A 23894-nucleotide genomic window follows, 5' to 3' on the forward strand; every position below is an offset into this window, starting at 1 on the left:
CTCAATGTAGCTTTTGGTTTCCTCTTTTGTTTCCTTGTTGAACTGTTAGTTGTTTAGTAGCATGTTGTTCAGGCTCCATGTGTTTGTGGGTTTTTTCCCTATTCTCCCACCCTCCTTTTTTCTTGTAATTGATCTATGGGTTCATACTGTTGTAGTCAGAAAAGATGCATAGTAAGATTTTAATCTTCTTAAATTTATTGAGGCTTTTTTGTGACCTTACGTGTTGAATTATCCTGAAAAACGTTCCATGTACACTTGAAAAGAATGTGTATTCTGTTTTGGGATGGAATGTTCTGTATGTATGCTAGCTCCATTGCTGTAATGTGTAATTCAAAGATACTATACCCTTATTGATTTTTTTGCCTTAATGCTTTGTCTCTTGATGTCAATGGGGTGTTATATTCTGCTACTGTGATTGCATTACCATCAATTTCTTTCTTTATTCTCAGTATTTGATTTATGTGTTTAGGTGCTCCAGTTTTGGGAACCTAGTTATTTATAATTGCTATATACCGTTTGTTGTATTGATCTCTTTATCATCATGTAATTCTGTTCTTTTCGTTTGTTTTTAAGACTTATTTATTTGAGAGCGAGAGACAGCGTGCGCACACACACACACACACACACACACACACGCATGTGTGATCAGGGGAAAGGGCAGAGGGGGAGAGAAAAGGCTTAAGCAGATTCTGGCTGAGCACGGAGCTGACTCAGGGCTCAATCATACGACCATGAGATCATGACCTGAGCTGAAATCAAGAGCTGCTGCTTAACCAAGTGAGCCACCCAGGTGTCCCTGTTCTTCGTTTTATAATATGCTCTGTTTTAAAGTATATTTTGTTTGATAAAATCATGTATGATAAAATTATTCCAGTTTGTTTGTTTCTGTTTGCATGGAATATCTTGTTCCATCTCTTTACTCATAGTCATTTAGTCTTTTTAGGTCCGAGTAAGTCTCTTGTAGGCAGCATATAGGCATATAGATGGGGTTTTTTTTTTTTTTTTTTGGTATACATTTAGTCACCCTATGTCTTTTGATTTGAGAACAATTAGATCAGTCACATTTAAAGTAATTATTAATAGAGATATACTTATTGCCATTTCATTACTTATTTTCTGGTTGTTGTGGTTCTTTGTTCTCTGTTCTTTTGCTCTTTCCTGTGATTGATGATTTTCTTTAGTGTTATACTTAGCTCTCTCTTTTTAAAATTATTATTATTTATGTATCTACTAGAAGTTTTTGTTTTGTGGTTACCCAGAGGTTCATATATAACATCTTATGTGTATAGCAATTTTTATTAAGTTGATGGTCATTTAAGTTTGAACACATTCTAGAAGAACTTCAATTTTACTATCCTTCCTCACATTTTATGTGTGTGTTGTTATATGTTACATCTCTTTATTTTGTGTTTCCCTTAATTTTTTTTATTTTTTTATTTTTTTCGGGTAATAATTGGGATTCTTTTTTTTTTAATTTAAAAATTTTTTTTTATTTTTTAATAAACATATATTACTAGCCCCAGGGGTACAGGTCTGTGAATCGCCAGGTTTATACACTTCACAGCACTCACCATAGCACATACCCTCCCCAGTGTCCGTAACCCCACCATCCTCTTCCTACACCCCTCCCCCGGCAACCCTCAGTTTGTTTTGTGAGTTTAAGAGTCTCGTATGGTTTGTCTCCCTCCCGATCACATCTTGTTTCATTTACTCTTTTCCAACCCCCAAACCCCCGACGTTACATCTCCAGTTCCTCATATCAGGGAGATCATATGATAGTTGTCTTTCTCGGATTAACTTATTTCGCCAAGCATAATACCCTCGATTTCTATCCACGTCATCACAAATGGCAAGATTTCATTTCTTTTGATGGCTCCATAGTATTCCATTGTATATATATACCACACCTTCTTTATCCATTCATCTGTTGATGGACATCTAGGTTCTTTCCGTAGTTTGGCTATTGTGGACATTGCTGCTATAAACATTCGAGTGCATGTGCCTCTTCAGATCACTATGTTTGTATCTTTAGAGTAAATACCCAGTAGTGCAATTGCTGGGTCATAGGGTAGCTCTATTTTCAACTTTTTGAGGAACCTCTATGCTGTTTTCCAGAGTGGTTGCACCAGCTTGCATTCCCACCAACAGTGTAAGAGGGTTCCCCTTTCTCCGCATCCTCGCCAGCATCTGTCATTTCCTGATTTGTTAATTTTAGCCATTCTGACTGGTGTGAGGTGGTATCTCATTGTGGTTTTGATTTGTATTTCCCTGAGCCGAGTGATGGGGAGCACTTTTTCATGTGTCTGTTGGCCATCTGGATATCTTCTTTGCGGAAATGTCTGTTCATGTCCTCTGCCTATTTCTTGATTGGATTATTCTTTGGGGGTTGAGTTTGATAAGCTCTTTACAGATTTTGGATACTAGCCTTTTATCTGATATGTTGTTTGCAAATATCTTCTCCCATTCTGTCCGTTGTCTTTTGGTTTTGTTAACTGTTTCCTTTGCTGTGCAAAAGCTTTTGATCTTGATGAAGTCCCAATAGTTCATTTTTGCCCTTCTTCCCTTGCCTTTGGTGATGTTCCTAGGAAGAAGTTGCTATGGCTGAGGTCTAAGAGGTTGCTGCCTCTGTTCTCCTCAAGGATTTTGATGGATTCCTTTCTCACATTGAGGTCCTTCATCCATTTGGACTCTATTTTCGTGTGTGGTGTAAGGAAATGGTCAAATTTCATTTTTCTGCATGTGGCTGTCCAATTTTCCCAACACCATTTGTTGAAGAGGCTGTCTTTTTTTCATTGGACATTCTTTCCTGCTTTGTCGAAGATTAGTTGACCACAGAGTTGAGGGTCTATTTCCTGGCTCTCTATTCTGTTCCCATTGATCTGTGTGTCTGTTTTTGTGCCAGTACCATACTGTCTTGATGATGACTGCTTTGTAATAGAGCTTGAAGTCTGGAATTGTGATGCCACCAACTTTGGCTTTCTTTTTCAGTATTCTTCTGGCTATTTGGGGTCTTTTCTGGTTCCATATAAATTTTAGGATTATTTGTTCCATTTCTTTGAAAAAAATAGATGGGATTTTGATAGGGATTGCATTAAATGTGTAGATTGCTTTAGGTAGCATAGACATTTTCACAATATTTGTTCTTCTAATCCATGAACATGGAACATTTTTCTATTTCTTTGTGTCTTCCTCAGTTTCTTTCATGAGTACTTTATAGTGTTCTGAGTATAGATTCTTTGCCTCTTTGGTTAGGTTTATTCCTAGGTATCTTATGGTTTTGGGGGCAATTGTAAATGGGATTGACTCCTTAATTTCTCTTTCTTCTGTATTGTTGTTGGTGTAAAGAAATGCAACTGATTTCTCTGCATTGATTTTATATCCTGGCTACTGAATTCCTGTATGAATTCTAGCAGATTTGGAGTGGAGTCCTTTGGGTTTTCCACTTATAGTATCATATTATCTGCCAAGAGTGATAGTTTGACTTCTTCTTTGCTGATTTAGATGCCTTTAATTTCTTTTTGATGTCTGATTGCTGAGGCTAGGAATTTTAGTACTATGTTGAATAGCAGTGATGATAATGGACATCCCTGCCATGTTCCTGACCTTAGTGGAAAAGCTCTCAGTTTTTCCCCATTGAGAATGATATTTGTGGTGGGTTTTTCATAGATGGCTTTGATAATATTGAGGTATGTGCCCTCTATCCCTACACTTTGAAGAGTTTTGATCAGGAAGGGATGCTGTACTTTGTCAAATGCTTTTTCAGCATCTATTGAGAGTATCATATGGTTCTTGTTCTTTCTTTTCCCTTAATTAATTTTTTAGATAAAATTGATTTTACTACTTTTATCTTTTAACTATACTAGCTTTATAAGTGATTTCTCTATTATCTTACTGTATGTTCAGTTTCACTCATAACATTTTTTCCTTGTAATTATGACTTGCTCTTTCCCACTTGAAGAATTCTGTTTAACATCTCTTATAAGGCCAGTTTAGTAGTGATGAACTTTTTTTTTATCTTTCTTTGTCTGCAAACTCTATTTCTTCTTCACTTCTGAATGATGGTTTTGCTGGGTAGACTATTCTTGGTTTTAGGTTTTTTTTTTCCCTTTCAGCACTTTGAGTGTAACATGCCACTCTCTTTTGGCGTGCAAAATTTCTGCTGAAAAATTTCTGATATTCTTATGGAGTTTCCCTTCTATATAACTTTTTGCTTCTCTCTTGCTCCTTTAAAAACTCTTTCTTTATCTTTAATGTTTGCCATTTTAATTATTATATGTCTTGATGTGGCCCTCCTTGTGTTCATCTTTTAAGGGCTCTCTTTGCTTCTTGAACTTGGATGTCTGTTTCCTTCCCTAGGTTAGGGAAGTTTTCAGCTATTACTCCTTCAAATAAATTTTCTGCCCCTTTTCTTTCTCCTCTGCTTTTGAGACCCCCTATACATGCAAATGTTATTATGCTTGAGGTTATTGTAGAGGTCCTTTAACCTATCCTGTGATCTCTTGATTCCTTCTACTATATCTTTTTATTTCAGTTATTCTGTTCTTCACCTCTAATTGGTTTCATTTTGTATTTTGTATCTCTTGTTGTTCTCACTGAATTCATCCACTCTTCTTTCCAGTCCAGTGAGCGTCTTTATGACATTACTTTGAACTCTTTATTAGGTAGACTTGGTATTTCCATTTCATTTAGTCCTTTTTCTGAGGTTTTGTCTTGTTCTGTTTGGACCATATGCCTCTGTCTCATAATTTTGACTTTTTGTTTGTTTCTATGAATAAGGTAGAACAGCTACTTCTCCTAAACTTGAAGGAATGGTCTTGTGTATGTATGATTATCTGCTGTGCAGACTGTGTGTCTGATGACTTTCATCGGCTACCTGAGCTTTGGCTGGTGTGGGCCAGGGCTTCTGGGGCAGCCTGTGCTGGTGCTGCCTTTGGATAGCCAGAGCTGAACTGGACATTGGCTGGACAGTCCCAGGCCTCTCTGTACAGATGGTGCCCTGGCAGGAGAGCTGAAACTGAAATGGGTACAAGCCAGGGTATTTATATTTATATTGGGGTATTTAGTATAGGTGGTGCCTGGAAGGTGTGGCTGGACCTGAAGTGGACATGAGCTGGTTATACTGAGGCACATGCACATGTGGCATCTTGGCAGGGCTCCTGGAACAGAGGCAGAGTGTGTGTGTTGGGGGCGGGAGTCCCAGGACATTCCATTAGGGTGTGCCCTGGCAGGGCAGTAGTAGCCAGGGTGAGGGCAAGCCAGTGTTCCTGTGGCACTCTGTGTAAGTGGTGCTCTTGTAGGGTGGCTGGAGTGGAAGAGAGCATGAGCCAGGAAGTCATGGGGTGGTGTGCACTGTGGTATTCCAGCAAGTCATATGGAGCCAATATGGTGCAGGTCTGGATTGTTCAGGGTGCTTTGTGCCTGTGTCACTTTGGCAAGACGGCTTTAGCTGTAGTGACTGCTGACCAGAAGTATCCTAGCATACATTGCACTATGGCTGTCTTGGTAGGATGTCTTGGAATGATGTGGGCTAGGGGCCCAGGGCTCACTGAGGCAGTAGGTCAGCTAGGGTGCCTGGACTGTGCTCCCATTCACATAATCAAGGTCGAGGGGAATGTAAACTCTGGCACTCACCAACTCCTCCAATCCAGAGAGATTTCCAGCAGCTTTTCTGCCATTTGGTGAAATTCTAGGGCTTGGATCCTTTATATGCTAGTTGTTCTTTTAAACTGTGGCCCTTTTTCCTGTGTCCCAGGAGATCCAGGGCTGGTGTGGCCTGGGGCTCATTGAGGCAGCAGGCCAGCAATGACATCTGAAACCTGTTCCTGTCTGTGTTGTCAAGGTGAACTGGGAACGTAAACCATGGAACTTGCCGGCCCCTCAGATCTGGAGAGAGTTCTCAGAGCTACCCCGCCATTTAGTAGGGTCCTAAGGCTGGTTCCTTTATTTTCTAGTTTCCCTCTCAAACTGTGCTTTTTTTCTGTGTCCCAGGGCAGATGAATCTGCTTACAGCCCCTCAGTGCTATCCTCTCACTGTAGTTCTACAACATTCGAGGAGGGTGGGGGGGGTGGTGTTTCCTTTGTTAGGGTGTGTCTGTCTGTCTTGTTCTTTATGTGGTCTTTGTATCTTTTATTGTAGTGAAGCTGTTCAGTCTATCCCCCGTTCTTCTTTAGGAGGAATTGCTCTGTTAATTTGTTGTGTCTCTGGAGGAGATGAGTTCAGGCTCTTCTTATGTTGCCATCTTGAATCAGAAGCTGAGAGCTATACAATCTGGAACTGCGGAAATAACCGCAGAGTGGATTAAAGAATCTCCTGAGCCCACTGTGTGATGGACCTGAGGAAAACAGCACTGATCATGTGACTTGGATAAGTCCAGTCCCTGTTCTCACTGGTCGATCACCATGACATTTTAGTTGTCCAGGAACTATCAGTTAAGAGTTAATGTCCAATAATTTCTGAGAAGTTATTTTCCTTCCCCACTACACAGTTACCCTGATAAGTTGCTCTAGAGAACAGTGGTGTGAAGATTTACCACATAAATTTTTAGTTGTATAATAGAGGCCTTCCTCAAAGGGGTCCAATCTCCACTTTATTAAAGGGACTCTGGGTCTATATATTGACTCATTTCTGGGAACTGGTTGAAGACTGTGACTCTTGTAGTGATTCGAGTCAAACTTATGTGTACTGGAATCAGGGCTTTGTATTCTGCATTTTTAAATCAATTTGTTTCAAGGACATCATGGTCAACTAACCAATTCTGAGTTGTCTGTGGTTCAGACTCTTCTGTTTACTGCTTCTGCTATGTTGCCTATTATAGCAACCACATGTACCTTTTCTCTGGTTGTGAACTGAATGCTACCATTAAGTACCATACCTTGGAATCCATCATTCTCATTGATTCCCCCACTGTCATTCCTAGCTTACAGACAACAGCCTTGAAGAGCTCTTCAGGGATGCCAGAGTGGGGAGGCCCTCATGAATATATGAATATATTTCTCAGCCTTGGTGAAAGGAATGTCCTCTGGATCATCCTGGGGGACAGCAGGAGAGTGGATGGTCATTCTGCCTGATAATCTCCTCTAGCATTCCCATCTCCCGAAGCCTCTGGATCCCCTCCTTTAGTGTATACCCAGGAAGTTCTAGCCCTTCAATATCATTGGAATCTACACCTGTGGTATTCCATCCCAATTTTCTGATATTCATCTTTCAGCCAGGTTTCTGCCAACCAACTAAATTATTAGAGCCACTCCTGGCCACTGTATTTAGTGCACTAAACCAAAGTGGATTTTTTAAAAAAAGATTTTATTTATTTATTTGGCACAGAGAGAGAGAGAGAGCGCACGAGCAAGCGCACAAGAGGGGGGAGCAGCAGGTAGAGGGAAAGCGAGATCTCAGGACTCTGGGATCATGACCTGAGCCAAAGGCAGATGCTTAACTGACCGAGCCACCCAGCACCCCTAAACCACAATTTCATATTGAGTCCATATCTGTAAATTTAGCTTCATTTGATATCTTATTTTGTTTACTCTGATTTAGTACCCTTAGGAATCTATTCTCACACATATTCCCTACTTTTCTGTTGATACAGGGATACCTCAGTGATATTATGAGTTTGTTTCCAACCATTGCAATAAAGCCAGTTTCACAGTAAAACAAGTCAAATAATTTTTTGATCTGGTACATGTAAAAATTATGTTTACACTATCCTGTGGTCTGTTAAGTGTGCAGTAAAGTATCTTAAACAACAATGTTCACAACTTAATTAAAAATACTTTATTGCTGGGGCGCCTGGGTGGCTCAGTTGGTTAAGCATCTGCCTTTGGCTCAGGTCGTGATCCTGGGGTCTTGGAATCGAGCTCCACATTGGGCTCCCTGCTCAGTGGAGAGTCTGCTTCTCCCTCTCCCTCCGCTCCTCCCACTTGCTTATGTTTTTCTTTCTCTCTCAAATGATTAAAAAAGAATCTTTAAAAAATGTTTTATTGCTGAAAAATGCTAGCTATCGTCAGAGTTTTCAGTGAGTCTTATGTTTTTGCTAGTGGAGGGTCTTGCCTTGATGTTGATGGCTGCTGCCTGATCAAGGTGGCGGTTGCAGTTTCTTAAAATGACACAACAGTGAAGTTTACCACATTAATAGATTTTTTTTCCTTCCATGAATGATTTCTCTGTACATGTGATAGCATTTTTGCCACAGTAGAACTATCAGAATTAGAGTCCGTCCTCTCAAAACCTGCTATTGCTACTTTATTATCTAAGTTTATGTAATATTCTCAATCCTTTGTTGTCCTTTCAACAGTCTTCACAGCATTTTCACTAGGACTAGATTCCATCTCAAGAAACTATTTTCTTGGGAGGGAGACAAACCATAAGAGACTCTTAATCTCACAAAACAAACTGAGGGTTATTTGGGGGGGGGTGGGGGAGGTAGGGATGGAGTGGCTGGGTTATGGACATTGGGGAGGGTATGTGCTATGGTGAGTGCTTTGAAATGTGTAAGCCTTATGATTCACTGACCTGTATCCCTGGGGCAAATAATACATTATATGTTGATTTTTTAAAAAAATCAATGACATAAAAAGTTAATTGGAATACACATTTAAAAAAAAAGGAACTACTTTCTTTGCTCATTTAAAGTTTTGTCATGAGAATGCAGCAATTCAGTCACATCTTCAGGCCGCACTTCTAATCCCAGTTCTCTTGCTGTTTCCACCAGTGAAATCTTGAAACTGTTAAGTCATCCATGAGGGTTGGAATCAGCTTCTTCCAAACTTCTGTTAATGTTGATATTTTAGCTTCTTCCCGTGAATCATGAATTTTCTGAATGGCATCTAGAGTGACAATCCTTTCTAGAGGTTTTCAGTTGATTTTGCCCAGATCCATCAGAGCAAGCACTATCTGAGTCAATTATAGCCTTACAAAATCTATATTATAAAAAATAAGTCTTGAAAGTAAAAAATTACCCCTATTATTAAGTTGGCTGTCCTATATGGGTGTAGTTTGTGGTTCCCCAAAGCAATTACAGTTGTAGTATCAAAGAGTACTGATCACAGATTACCATGACAATTGTACTAATAGTGAAAAAGTTTCAAAAATTGCAGAAATTACCAAAATGTGACATGAACTGAGCAAAGAGTATTAGAAAAATGGCGCCTGTAGACTAGCTTAACATAAGTTGCCACAAACTTTCAATTTCTTGAAAAGCTCGGTATTTGCAAAATGCAGTAGAGTGAGGAATGTTTATATATATATTGGCAAGTGCAACTCTTGGTGTGTTTCATATCTTTTCATGAATCAGTCATTTGTACATTATTGTCTAGGGCTTCCTAGGTCTTGAAGCACTGAGAGGTGGCAGGGCAGATTCTTAGTAGGCCTTAGCAGTCCCTTCCTTACAAGGCCACTTTCAAAAACAACAACAGCAACAAAAGCAACAAAAACTATCATAGGCATTTGGACAGGAGGAGACTGAGAAAGAAGAGGAAGGGCAGGAGAGACTTGGCAGAATTTAGTATTTTAAGGTCCCCTGCCTGCCCCATTGGAATCTGCCCAGATGTTCCCTTCGCAATCGCAGAGTCTCACTTCTTCCTAATCAGTGCCCTAAGTTTAACATAAGAGCCTGTGCAAGGCTGGGAGTTCAGTCTGCATTGTAATTCAGCCCCTACAAAATGTTGGTATTTGGTAATCTTGGTCCGGTAGCTACAGGAGATAAGGGGTTCTTTTAGGACGGTCATAGAGACTTTGAGGTCCCTTTATGCAGATCCTGCATTTCTCTCAGGTTCTTCAGTATATTCAGGAGCAGGCAATCAACCCTATTATTCTCAAAAAATGTTCTGTGACAGCAAACACTTGGTCACCCAGCGCCTTTCGCTCTCTAGATAACTTAATTACTGGTGTCTAGATTATAATTCACATAACTTTGTCTACTGTGCATCATGGAATACCACTGTCCCTTTTACCACTACAAGGGTCATTAATGCCTCTAAATCTTTAAATCAGAGACTATTCTAGGTGGCATAGAAGCAATTGAGAGAACCTACTTTTAACTTTCTTTTCCTCTGGAACAACATTTGGTGTTGGTTAGGGTTCATTCAGAGAAGCTGAATCATTGTGAGTGATATAAGGGATTTATAGGAATCAGTTCCTACATGATCATGGCATGTGGTTAAGCAGTCCATTACTCGTCCTGAAGTCAGCAGTGCTAGCAATAGAGACGAAGATGGAGAGCAAGTGTAGCAGGGTGAAAAAGAGCTGAAACCAGTGAGCACAAAGTGGAACCTGTCTGGCTCTCCCTTGGACTCTGTTGGTCTGTCATTGCCTTCAAAGCTCTGATTGCCAAGATGCTGGTGTCCTGCAGAAGAGCTGGCACATTTGCCATAGAAAATTGTACAGGAACATGGCCAACGATCCAGGGAAGCTGAAGAAGCTGTGGGCCATCCTGCTGCCCCAGAGAGATTCAGCAGGAGATGGAGAAACTGGCTTCTGCCACCTGCCAAGAACGAATGAGCCCCAGCCGCACCTGACATTATGCCAACCATCTGAATGTAATGTAAAAGGTGGTTTCTCTTTCATTTTTACCTTCCAAGTCCAAGAGTTCACTTGTGGCCACTCCTAACCCAGAATATTTCAGGGAAGGCAGTTCAGATAGTTGGTATAATACAAAGCCACCATAGTATCCTACTTTAAATCATAACCATGAGGTTTCATCTTATGAAAATTTCCAGCCTTCAAGCTGGATTAATGCAGATTGATGTTTTAGAAAGCACCAAGGACATCTTTAAAAAATTTTTAGTTTCTATTGTGTCAAAAGTAATCTCACTTTGGCTTTAATACTCAGATTGCATAGAAGGTTGCTTTATAATTTAGTTATGATGGAATTATAATGTCATTTACAGTAGTACACTTGATTTCTCCTTTAATTGTTATATCAGCTTGTTTCTAATCCCGACTCTTTATCATGCTAACATACGAACCCAGATATGTGTGTTTTTGTGAGATAGTATCTGAGTAGTTAGGGGATTACTTTGTTTTTTATTTATTTATTTTTTAAAAAAGATTTTTATTTATTTATTTGACAGAGATCACAAGTAGGCAGAGAGGCAGGCAGAGAAAGAGGAGGAAACAGGCTCCCTGCCGAGCAGAGAGCCCCGACTTGGGGCTCGATCCTAGGACCCTGAGATCATGACCTGAGCTGAAGGCAGAGGCTTAACCCACTGAGCTACGCAGGCGCCCCTAGGAGATTACTTTAAAATGCTTTCTTTTTGTTTCAAAGTCTGATCACTTTACTTAAATGACTTAGAAGATTGTTGGACCACTGTCCCACAACACAGTAAAAGTAACCATGATCTTTAATTAAATGCACAACTGTGTGCCGGGTACTATGTTAAGAACTTTTTATCTCACTTAATTCTTTAAAACAGTACTATGAAAGCTAGATATTATTATCCCCATTTTCCAGATGGGGAAATTGAGGCTCACTTAAGTACTTAGCCTGAGCTAAGAAGGGGACCTAAGATTTAACTCAGGCCTGTGTGACTCCCAACACACATGCCCTTAACTACCCTGCTATACTACTGTAAGTGTCTGTAATTTTAATGGTGAGGAATATCCAAAAATCAGTAGGGAAACCTAAAACTAATTATTTAGTCATTGTATCTTTTTTTTTTCCCTTCCTTATAGGTCTAACTGAAGAATTGGATTCTATAACCAATGAGCTACATGCAGTAGACATTCAAATTCAGGAGCTTTTGGAAAGGCAACAAGAGCTTATTCAGAAAAAGAACATCCTAACAAACCGAATAAAGCAACATTTAGAGGCTCCTGATGCTGGGGAAAGCAGTGAATGGGATTCTTCACCTGCTGCTTGGAATAAAGAAGGTTTACTCTGTTTTCTTTGCTAGTTTTATTTCTAACTTATTTCTTTATGTAGGAGTTAAGTCATGGTTCCTGGATCAGTGCTTTCCATCGGCTTAGAGGGAAACTGGCCACTCTTTAAGGGGTATGGGAAGCCAGTAGGCAAACCATTCTTTTTTTTAAAAAAATATTTTATTTATTTGACAGAGAGAAATCACAACTAGGCAGAGAGGCAGGCAGAGAGAGAGGAGGAAGCAGACTCCCCACGGAGCAGAGAGCCCGATGTGGGGCTCGATCCCAGGACCCTGGGATCATGACCTGAGCCAAAGGCAGAGGCTTTAACCCACTGAGCCACCCACGCGCCCCTAGGCAAACCATTCTTACTCATGTTCTTTTTGAATGAAACTTTATTTTTCAGACTTCATTATTTTTTTTCCAAATATAGTTCTAACAGCATCAGTCAATGCTTGGAAAAGATTTTTAACTAAATTTGTAAAATTTTAACTAGAAGAAAATTAAACCATTAAGAAAAAAAAAATAGATTCAGACTTCTTGCCAAAGTCTAGTTCATTTTCCTGCCCTAGTGAACACAACTTTCTTGATTCAAGATCTTGCCAACCATCATGTTTATCACTAGCTGTCACATTCAAATGGAATACTATGACTCAAAATTGCAATGCTTTTATGGGCCTTGTTTTCCAGGGATTCACTTCTAAACAAGATATTTACATAAATTCCATGTAATTGTTAACTTGATGATATTTGAGATTTTTATGATACTATGAATTCCCTGGTCAGCATTCAGATTGTTGTTGTTGTTTTTTTTAAAGATTTATTTATTTATTTGACAGACAGAGATCACAATTAGGCAGAGAGGCAGGCACAGAGAGAGAGAGAGAGTGAGAGGAGGACGCAGGCTCCCAAATAAGCAGAGAGCCCAGCGTGGGGCACGATCCCAGGACCCTGGGATCATGACCTGAGCCAAGGGCGGAGGCTTGACCCACTGAGCCACCCAGGCGCCCCAACATTCAGATTGTTTTTTGAATATCTGTCAAGTACTTTCCTCTTATTTGTAGGTTAATTCTCAACTGGCAAATGTTTTCATTTTTTTTCTGGTGTACTGTTTCTTATGTATCATTAAATGTATTTTTGCTTAGCTTTGTGAGCTAAACTAATCTCAAAATTGTCAGTATAAAAGTTAAATCGTTAACAGTATTTAAAGTCTTATATAAATTCTTACCTGTTTTTCTCTAGTATAAAAGCGGCCATTCATGTTTGTATCTCATTTACAATCCTAAATAGTTCTAATATATGTAACCTATTTTTCTCTGTCTAGATTTTCCCTGGTCTGGTAAAGTTAAAGATGTTCTGCAAAATGTCTTTAAACTGCAGAAGTTCAGACTGCTTCAGCTTGAAACTATTAATGTAACAATGTCGGGAAAGGAGGTATTTCTTGTTATGCCTACAGGAGGTGGAAAGAGCTTATGCTATCAATTACCAGCATTATGTTCGGATGGTATGTATTAATAAAGATTCATTTAAGTTGAAGAAATGCCAATTCTCTTTTAATTCTTTAAAAAAAATAATTTCTAATCATACCTGTATAAAAACCAAGTGCATTGTTATTTTATCTTTATGTTAATAGACATTTTGAAGGGTTCATTTAAAGAGAGACTGTTAAAGACTTTGAGTGGAATTAGTTATTTTATCTTGTTCTTAAGACATAATTAAAAATCCATGGACCTGGATTCTAGTACCAGATCTTTATTGAGTATTGGCTGTGGTATTAAGCGCGGGAGGTAAGAGTAGTGAGCAAAATGGGCAAAGTTCTAGTTTTCATAGAGCTCGTGGTATAAAGTAGTGCTTTCTCAAACTGTAACGTGTAAGAATCACTGGTCATGTGATTAACATGCAGATTCTGAGTTTGTGTGGGATGTTTGTGTAGACGTCTTGCATGTCTAACAGGCTTCCAGGTGACACTGATGCTGCTCTTTGGGGACTAGCAAGGGTATAGAGCAGGGGTCAGCAGACTTTTCCCTTAGTCAGTAAATGGGATAGGTGTGGTCCATATGAGGCAGCTACCGAACTCTGCCATTGTAGCATGAAAGTAGCCTGGGACAGGATGTAAACTAATGGATGTGCCCAGTGTTCCATTAAAACTTCAATTACCCAGACAAGCAGCTAGTCCTTAGTGTATTGACCCCAGTTTAGAGAATAGGTTATTGTAAGCAATTGCAATAAAGGTTTTGTGATAGAGATTTTAATAGGGAATTAAGTTAGTACAAAGATCTGGCCTAGGGGCTGTTAGAGAAAGCTGTCCTGCCAATGTGGCAAAGAATGTCATTTAAGAAATTCTTTAAATTCTTTAAATGACATTAAGAATGTCATTTAAGACAAAGGGTGGCATTTAAGTTACAAGTTGAAGGATCAGTAGGCAAAGTTGGAACAGGGGAGTAAGGAAGAGTGTTCGTGCAGGGGAGCAGTATTTCTGAGCCCAAAAGAAAGAACATGCATGGTAGTGGGTATTCAGTAACCTGGAAGAATTTCAGTGTGGCAGGCAGTGAGGGGCAAGACTTGTGGAAAGAATCTTGAAAGATACTATAAAAACTTCCTTAGATTAGTGGGAAACCATTGAAGGGTTTTATATAGGTAAGAGACTAGTTAGGATTGTGCTTTAGAAGATAGAGGAATTCTAGAAATAATTAGGAGGTAGATTCAGTAGGACTTGTTTTCATTTTATGTATGGTGGTGGGGGTGGTAGGAGAAGGGATAGTCTAGAATGATGTCCAAATTCTAGGCTAGGATAAATGGTGAAGTTGTTCACTGAAATAGGATACATTTGGAGAAAGAACTTCTGTCGGAATGGAGAGAGAGGGAAGATGAGTTGAGGAAGTAGAACTAGTGAATGGGACATTCTTTGCAAAGAATTGTTATGCAGGGAAAAAGAGGGGGCCCTAAATGTTTTAAAGGATGTTTTAAAGATGAGAGGGCTTGCCAGTGTTTAAATATAATGAGAACGTACCACTATTGAAGGAGAATGTGAAAATACAGCAGAGAGAGTATTTGAGATGGCAGATCCTGATAAAATCTGAATCTGAGTCTATTTTTTAATTGGTCTGCTCTCTGTCTCAGGTTATTTTAAGGAACAATCTATGGAGACATAAGTTAATGTAGAATAACTCTTAACAGCTGTGCACAATTTCAGTAATAAGAGAAAGGGAATATACTATCAGCATTTCATTCCATCAGTAAACTGTTCACTGATTTCTACTCAGCATGTATGAATCTGGTACAGTAAGTAGAAGAATATTCAAGTCACTATCATTTGTAATTATACAGATTGCTGTGTTTTCTTTGGAAAGCCTGGGAATAACTTTTTCCTCATATAACTGGACAGTATTTGACTAGATTTACAGTATTTTGCTAACATACCCAATAATGATAAGTAAAAATGCAGAATGATATGTTTTTATTTTTATAATATTGAATAGGGAAGAGATTTCTTCTAATCTTATATATGCTTATTTGGCTAATGGTCATTTATTTATATCTATCTCTTCTATTAATGAGGATGAGAAATAGGTAGTATATTGCTGTTGTGATGCCCTCAGGTGAGTGGTTGAAACTTATTCTGGAGGTAGTGTAAAATTTAAAGTAGATACTTTCTCTTTTAGGTTTTACCCTTGTGATTTGCCCATTGATCTCTCTTATGGAAGACCAGTTAATGGTTTTAAAACAATTAGGAATTTCAGCTACCATGTTAAATGCTTCTAGTTCTAAGGTATGCTTCTGTGGCTCTTTTTTTTTTTTTTTTAAACTCTTCACTGATGTAGGAGCCTTGGTTTCTACTGAGTTAGTTATAAAATTATAAAATAACTATATCTGAAGTTACAAACTACTGTTGATGGGCCAGTGTTAGCCCATTGCCTATTTTTATATGGTTGTGAGCTAAGAATGGTGTGTGTGTGTGTGTGTGTGTGTATTCATCTTTTTATTTATGTTCTAGTTAACATCAGTGCAATATTGGTTTCAGGAGTAGAATTCAGTGGTTTACCACTTACATGCAACACCCAGTCCTCATCATAAGATATGCTCTTCTTAATAGCTATCACCCATCTAGCCCATCCCCTACACACCTCCCTCTGTCAGCCCTCAGTTTGTCAACCCTCAGTTTGTTCTCTATGGTTAAGAGTCTCTTATGGTTTATTTCCCTCTCTTCCCCCTACCCTCAGTTTGTTTTCTATGGTTAAGAGTCTCTTATGGTTTATTTCCCTCTCTTCCCCCTCCCATCTGTTGTTTCTTTTCTTTTTTTTTTTTTAAGATTTATTTGTTTTAGAGAGAAAGTGAGTGCAAGCAGGGGGCGGGGCACAGGGGGAGAGAGAGAGAGAGAGAGAGAATGCTTCAATAGACACCCTGCTTAGCACAGAGCTTGATGCGGGACTCGATCCCACGACCCAAAGATCATGACCTGAGTGGAAACCAAGAGTCAGATGCTCAACCAACTGAGCCACCCAGTCACTCACCCCTGTTTTGTTTCTTAAATTCCATATATGAGTGAAATCATATGGTATTTGTCTTTCTCTGACTGACTTATTTTATTTAGCATAGGACACTCTAGCTCCATCCGCATCCTTGAAAATGGCAAGATTTCATTCTTTTTATGGCTGAGTAATATCCCATTATACATATATGTACACACACAGACACACACCCACACACACCATCTTTATCCGTTGATCAGTTATGGACATTTCGTCTCTTTCCATAGTTTGGCTATTGTTGATAATGCTGGTATAAATAGCAGGGTTCATGTACCCCTTTGAATCTGAATTATCCTTTGAGTAAATACCTAGTAGCACAGTTGCTGGATTATAGGGTCATTGTATTTTTAACTTTTTGAGACACCTCCATACTGTTTTCTACAGTGGCTATACCAGTTTGCAGCCCTACCAACAGTGCAAACTCCTCCACATCCTCGCCAACACCTATTGTTCCTTATGTTGTTAATTTTAACCATTCTGACAGGTGTGAGGTGGTATTTCATCATGGTTTTGATTTGTGTTTCCCTGATGATGAGTGATGTTGAGCATCTGCATGTGTCTATTAGCCATCTGGATGTCTTCTTTGAAAAAATGTCTGTTTGTGCCAACTACTCATTTCTTAACCAGATTTTTGGGTGTTGAGCTTGGTAAGTTCTTTATAAATTTTGGATACTAACCCTTTATCAGATATATCATTTGCAGATATCATTTCCCATTCCATAAGCTGCCTTTTAGTTTTGTTGATTGTTTCCTTTGGTGTGCAGCTTTTTATCATGATGAAGTCCCAGTTGTTCATTTTTCCTTTGTTTCCCTTGCCTCTGGTGTTGTGTCTAGGAAGAAGTTGCTATGATTGATGTCAGAGACTTTGCTGACTGCATTCTCCTCTAGGATTTGGATGGTTTCTTAACTTACATTTAGGTCCTTTATCCCTTTTGAATTTATTTTTGTGTATGGTGTATTGAAGTGGTTCAGTTTCATTCTTCTGCATCTTGCCATCCAGTTTTCCCAAAACCATTTGTTGAAAAGAGTGTCTTTTCTCCATTGATACTTTTTCCTGCTTTGTCAGAGATTAGTTGAACATAGATTTGTGGGTCCATTTCTGGGTTTTCTGTTCTACTTCATTGATCTATATGTCTTTTTTTGTGCTAGTACCATACTATCTTGATGACTACAGCTTTGTAATATAACTTGAAATCTGGAATCATGATACCTCCAGTTTTGGTTTTCTTTTTCAGGGTTGGTTAACTATTTTGTGTGTGTGTGTGTGTGTGTGTGGTTCCATACAAATTTTAAGATTGTTTGTTCTAGCTCTGGGAAAAATGCTAGTGGTATTTTGGTAAGGATTACATTAAATATGTAGATTTCACGGGATAGTATAGACATTTTAACAATTTTCTTCCATTCTTCCAGTCCATGAACATGGAATGTTTTTCCATTTCTTTGTGACGCTTCGATTTCTTTTTAAGTCTTTATAGTTTTCAGAGTACAGATCCTTTACTTCTTTGGTTATGTTTATTCCTAGGTATCTAATAGTTTTTGGTGCAATTGTAAATGGGCTTGATTCTTGATTTCTTTTTCTGTTGTTTCATTATTGGTGTGTGGAAATGGAATGGATTTCTCTACATTGCTTTTATATCCTTTGACTTTGCTGAATTGATGTATTAGTTCTGGCAATTTTTTGTGGAGTCTTTTGGGTTTTTCTACATAGAGTATCATGTCATTTGCACATACTAAAAGATTGACTTCTTTCTTGCCGATTTGGATATCTTTTATTTCTTCTTCTTGTCTGATTGCTGAGGCTAGGACTTCCCTTACTATGCTAAATAGTAATGCTGAAAAGTGGATATCTGTCTTGATCCTGACTGTAGGGGAAAACTCTCAGCTTTTCCCCATTAAGGATGGTATTAGCTGTGGGTCTTTCTTACATGGTCTTTATGATAGTGAGGTATGTTCCATCTACCCCTACTTCATTGAGGGTTTTTATCAAGAATGGATGCTGTATTTTGTCAGATGCCTTTTTTACATCTGTTGAGAGGATCATATGGTTCTTATGCTTTCTTATGTTAATGTGGTGTATCACATTGATTGATTTACGAATATTGAACCAGCCCTGCAACCCAGGAATAAATCCCACTTGATCATGGTGAATAACTCTTTTAATGCACTGTTGGATTCAATTTGCTAGTATCTTGTTGAGAATTTTTGGATCCTTGTTCAGGGATATTGGTCTGTAATTCTCCTTTTTAGTGGGGTCTTTGGTTTTGGAATCAAGGTCATACTGGCCTTGTAGAATGCGTTTGGAAGTTCTCCTTCCATTTCTGTTTTTGGAGTAATATGAGAAGAGTAGGTATTAACTTTTCTTTTAAATGTCTAGTAGAGGGTGCCTGGGCAACTCCGTGGGTTGGGCCTCTGCCTTCAGCTCAGGTCATGATCTTGGGGTCCTGGAATTGGGCTCTTTGCTCGGCGGGGAACCTGCTTCCTCCTCTCTCTCTCTGCCTACTTGTGATCTATCTCTCTTAAAAAAAAAAAAATATCTGGTAGAATTCTCTTGGGAAGCCATCTGGCCTTGGACTTTTGTTTGTTGGGAAATAGTTGATTACTGATTCAATTTCTTTGCTGGTTATGGGTCTGTTTAAATTTTCTGTTTCTTCCTGTTTCAGCTTTTGTTGTTTGTATATTTCTAGGAATTAGTCCATTTCTTCCAGATTGCCTAGTTTGTTGGCCTATAATTTTTCATAAATTCTCTTATAATTGTTTTTCTGTAGTGTTGCTTGTGATCTCTTTCATTTGTGATTTTGTTGATTTTGTTTTTGGGTCCTTTCTCTTTTCTTTTTGATAAGTCTGTCTAGGGGTTTATCAATTTTATTAATTCTTTCAAAGAACTAGCTCCTGGTTTTTTGTTGATCTGTTTGTTACATTTTCATTTGCTTCTGTGTACTTTTTAATTTCATCTTAAATTTCCTGGTTGAACAATTCATTCTCTAGTAGGATGTTCTTTAACTTCATGTACTTGTGATCTTTCCAAATATTTTCTTGTTGACTCCAGGTTTCATAGTGTTGTGATCTGAAAATCTCAGTCTTTTTGTACTTGTTGAGGGCTGATTTTGACCTAGTATGTGGTCTGTTCTGGAGAATGCTCCATGTGCACTCTAAAAGAATGTGTGTTCCGAATATATCTGATAAGTCCATCTGGTCCAGTGGGTCATTCAAAGCCATTGTTTCCTTGTTAATTTTCTGCTTAAATGATCTGTCCATTGCTGTTAATGCCCTCTACTGTTACTGTATTATTGTCAATGAATTTCTTTATGTTTGTTATTAATTGGTTCATATATTTGGGTGCTCCCAAGTTGGAGGCATAAATATTTATAACTGTTAGATCTTCTTGATGGATAGACCCCTTAATTTATGATATCAGTGCCCTTCTTCATCTCTTGGTACAGTCTTTGGTATAAAATCTAGTTTGTCTGATATAAGTATGGCTCCTCTGGCTTTCTTTTGACATCCATTAGTGTGTTAGGTGGTTCTCTATCCCCTCTCTTTAAATAAGCAGGTGTCTTTAGGTCTAAAATGAGTCTCTTGTAGATGGGTCTTGTTGTTTTATCCATTGTGATACCCTGTGTCTTTTGATTGGAGCATGTAGTCTATTTACATTCAGAGTGATCATTGAAAGATATGAATTTAGTGCCGTTGTGTTACCTGTAAACTTGGTGATTTTGGTGGTATTTGTTCCTTTCTAGTCTTCCTGCTTGGTATGTATGTATATAAATAAATAAATAAACAAATACACACAATTTAAAGTTTTATCTATTTATTTGAGAGAGAGAGAAAGAGCATGCATACACGGGCGGAGAATCAGAGGGAGAGGGAGATGGGGAGCACATTTCCCACTGAGCGTGGAACCTGACATGGGCTCACTCCCACAATCCTGGGATCACAATCTGAGCTGAAACTAATAGTCAGACACTCAAACAGCTGAGCCACCTAGGCACCCCTTGATTATTATATTTTTGAATGTTTAAAACAAATTAAAAAAATGAAAGTACTTTGTGAAGTGTGAAAATTATATGAAATTTAGATTTCAGTGTCCATAAAGTTCTATTGGAATACAACCTGGCTTGTTCATTTACATGTTGTCTACCACTGTTTCACAGAATAATGGCAGAGTAGTTATGGTGGATATTATATGGCCAACAAAACCCAATATTTACTATCTGGCACTTTACAGTAAACATTGGCTGACCTGTTTTATATTTTCTATTAGAAAATGGTAAGCAAGAATTTCTAATTACGGAATGTAATTAAATACAAATGGTGCATTACTAGCAAGGTATGCTTTCCCTGTGGAATTACATCTGTTTGGAAATGGACTCTTACCTTCATCTGTTGAATAGCCTTTTTCACCTATTCTTTTTTAAAAAGGATGTTACTGAAATTTTGAAAAGATAGAGAAATAGAATCATAATGCAACTGCCAACTACCCATTAGCCACCTTTAACAGTTAACAACATAGGACTAATCTTTTTTCATTTGTATACCCACCTTCTTCCCTCCTGCTTTATTTATTTGAAACAATTCCCAGAGATTTTATTATTTTAGTTGTAACTCCTTCAGTATGAATGAGAAAGATATAATTACAATGACATCATCACACCTAAAAAATTTAGTGTTGATTCATTAACATCATCAAGTAAAAATATTCTCATCAAAGCTTACTCTTTTTTTGAATTGTGTTCCAGAATAGATTGATGGATTATGCTGTGTTTTGTTGATTTTTCTGTAGGTTCCCCTTTTTCTTATTTGTTTCCCATGCAAATTTAAATTATTTGTTGAAGAAATTAGGGTCTTTGTTTTGGTTTTGATTTTCTGTAGTTGGCCTTTTTCTTTTCTTTTTCAACAGTATATTTCCCATGGCATGACTCAGGAGGTACATCATAACCTGGTTATTTTGTATGATGTTAAGCTCGGTCAGTGGGTTCAGTGATATCTGCCCATTACAGAAGTTCTCTGTCCCCTTTTCATCTAATGGCTTTAGAGCTGTGGATTATTGCCTGACTTAAACACCTCTAATTAGGGGGTTACAGAGTGATGATTTCTCATTCTGTCACTCTTATATCAGCTAGACTTTTTCTATAAAGAACTTTTTCTTTATTAACTCTTGCAGATTATAAATTTTTGTCAGAAAGAGTTGCTTTCCTAGCATTCTCCAAAGGTGGTCTGTAAGATTTTATTTTAAGTATCGTTATAAACTTATGGACATTTAACATATTTGATAGATCTTAATCCATATTATTCTTTATTATGCCCTGTCCTTAGGCAGTGAGCACCTCTTCAGGTTGGCCCCTGAATCTTTTTTCTTCACCTTGTAGTTTCTGACTCCTTGCTTGCTTTTATGAGAAGTTACTCCATGCTTATTTTGCATATTTCCTTCCAGACCTGGTGTCAGCCATATATCCAGGTAGCCATGGTTCCTTTAGTTTTTCTCATCTGCTTCTGTTTTATTTAAACTCTCATGTCCAGGCTGCTGTCCCATTCAATAGAGTGAATGTGGAGAACATTGCTTTCTACCACTGTATTTCCTTAACCTTGAAAAAGAGAGTAATAATAATAGAAAATAGCTGTAAATTGCTGATAAGTAGAGGTTCATGCCACATCACTGCTGTTTGAAAAACTGGGGAGGCAAAAAGGGAAAGGATAGGTTAAGTCCAGTTTTCTGTTTGCTTCCACTAGCAGTTTATAGGCTGTGAATACAGCTTCTTTTCTCAACCTTGCTTCTCCACTTATTCTGCCAGAAGTTCTGGAGAGTCAGACCTTTTTTTTCTTGGTTAAAGATTTTGTTTATTTATTTATTCATTTATTTGATAGCGAGAGAGCGGGAATGGTGGGGAGGAGCAGACAGAGAGGGACCAGCAGACTCAGCACTGAGCGCATAGCTGATGTGGGCTTGATCCCATGACCCTGAGATCATTACCCAAGAGTCAGACACTCAACCGACTGAGCTACCCAAGTGCCCCAGAGTGTTTTCATTTTTATTTTTTGTTCTTTTTTTTGTCAAATGAAATTATTCTGGGCGCCTGGGTGGCTCCTTCAGCTCAGGTCATGATCCTGGAGTCCTGAGATCGAGTCCCATATGCTGCTCAGCAGGGAGTCTGCTTCTCCCGCTGACCTCTCTCCTCTCATGCTCTCTTTCTCATTCTCTCTCTCTCTCTTTCTCAGATAAATAAATCTTTAAAAAAAGACACACCTCCCCCAAAATGAAATTATTCTTTTATCAATATTTGGATACAAGTAAACATCTAAAATGCTTTTTACAGTTGACTTGAAGTTTAGTACTGGGACATAGTCTCAGTTTTAATGAACTCAGCATCTGCTAAAACAGTCCAAAGCTCTTGTTTTGAGTAACAAGCATCTTCATTTATTGCTTAGTATGCCAGTCTGCAAGCTTAGTTCCATCATTGTGTCTGTTTTTGCTTTCAACAGGAGCATGTGAAATGGGTTCATGCTGAAATGGTAAATAAAAACTCCAAGCTAAAGCTAATTTATGTGACTCCAGAGAAAATCGCAAAAAGCAAAATGTTCATGTCGAGACTAGAGAAAGCCTATGAAGCGAGGAGATTTACCCGGATTGCTGTGGATGAAGTTCACTGCTGTAGCCACTGGGGACACGATTTCAGACCTGGTATGTATGATATATGTAGAATACTCCGTGATATTAGGGATTATTTTCTTACTCACTCACATGAAGGAAATCCCTGGTTTCATTAAAATTATTTCCTCAGCCAGTTATTACTCATTTTCTCTTGCCTTAGTATAAGGGGAGCCAAGAGGCAGTCTTCAGTCTCTTTACTCCTCCCGCGCTTAGTCTGATTGCGTTTATCCCGTGAAATGCATGTTTCTTAGCGACATGATTCTCTCCCATGGTTAGCCATAAAGGTTTAGTGACACCCAAGTTCTCTCTCGCATCCATTGAGGAATCCATATCTGCTTCAGAGCAGTGTTCTTTAATCATCAGAGTCTCCAGCATCCACTTCCAGGTCTGTACCCAGCTACCACCACAGAATTACAGTGCTGTGGGATATTTTAGTAACCCTGCCTTTGTTCCTCCAACCTATTCCTGCCATCATAGCCAGAAGCAGATCACCCAGACTTGTTCTGCGCAGAATAACCTTAAATTTTAAGAAATGCAGCTCATGATTTCAATGTCATTTCTTTCTGAACTTGCTTTCACATGGATATAGACCCCTGGTATCTCCTTTAATTCCTCCTCCTATTTGTCCATGGCTCCAGATGCCACTTGATGGTCCCTCTCTCCATCCAGACTCTGCTGTTGCCACTTCGGTTTCTTGTGGATTGCTTGGCATTTTACCTGCCTCAGGCTCTCTGGCAGACTGAGCTGCTGGACTCCTCCTGGCTTCTGCTTCCCCCATTCCTGCTGTTACAGTACTAAATGCTGGCAGGAAAAAAAATTGCATGGCTACATTCATTTCCACCTCACATCAGCTCTCATCAGATTC

At 38.7% G+C, this 23894-nt stretch overlaps 1 protein-coding gene across 4 annotated transcripts in view; it reads left to right on the forward strand.

Annotated features, from left to right (window-relative positions):
• RECQL (RecQ like helicase) overlaps positions 1-23894 on the forward strand; it is a 57688-nt gene that overhangs the window by 12216 nt on the left and 21578 nt on the right. For all 4 annotated transcript variants that reach the window (XM_046013413.1, XM_046013412.1, XM_046013410.1 and 1 more), the window contains 4 exons: positions 11669-11866; positions 13179-13358; positions 15517-15623; positions 22861-23059. In XM_046013413.1, the coding sequence (XP_045869369.1) occupies positions 13274-13358; positions 15517-15623; positions 22861-23059 (391 nt within the window). In that variant the 5' untranslated portion in view covers positions 11669-11866; positions 13179-13273. The remainder of the gene's footprint in view (positions 1-11668; positions 11867-13178; positions 13359-15516; positions 15624-22860; positions 23060-23894) is intronic.

Source organism: Meles meles, chromosome 7, assembly GCF_922984935.1.
Source record: "Meles meles chromosome 7, mMelMel3.1 paternal haplotype, whole genome shotgun sequence".
Lineage (NCBI taxonomy): Eukaryota > Metazoa > Chordata > Mammalia > Carnivora > Mustelidae > Meles > Meles meles.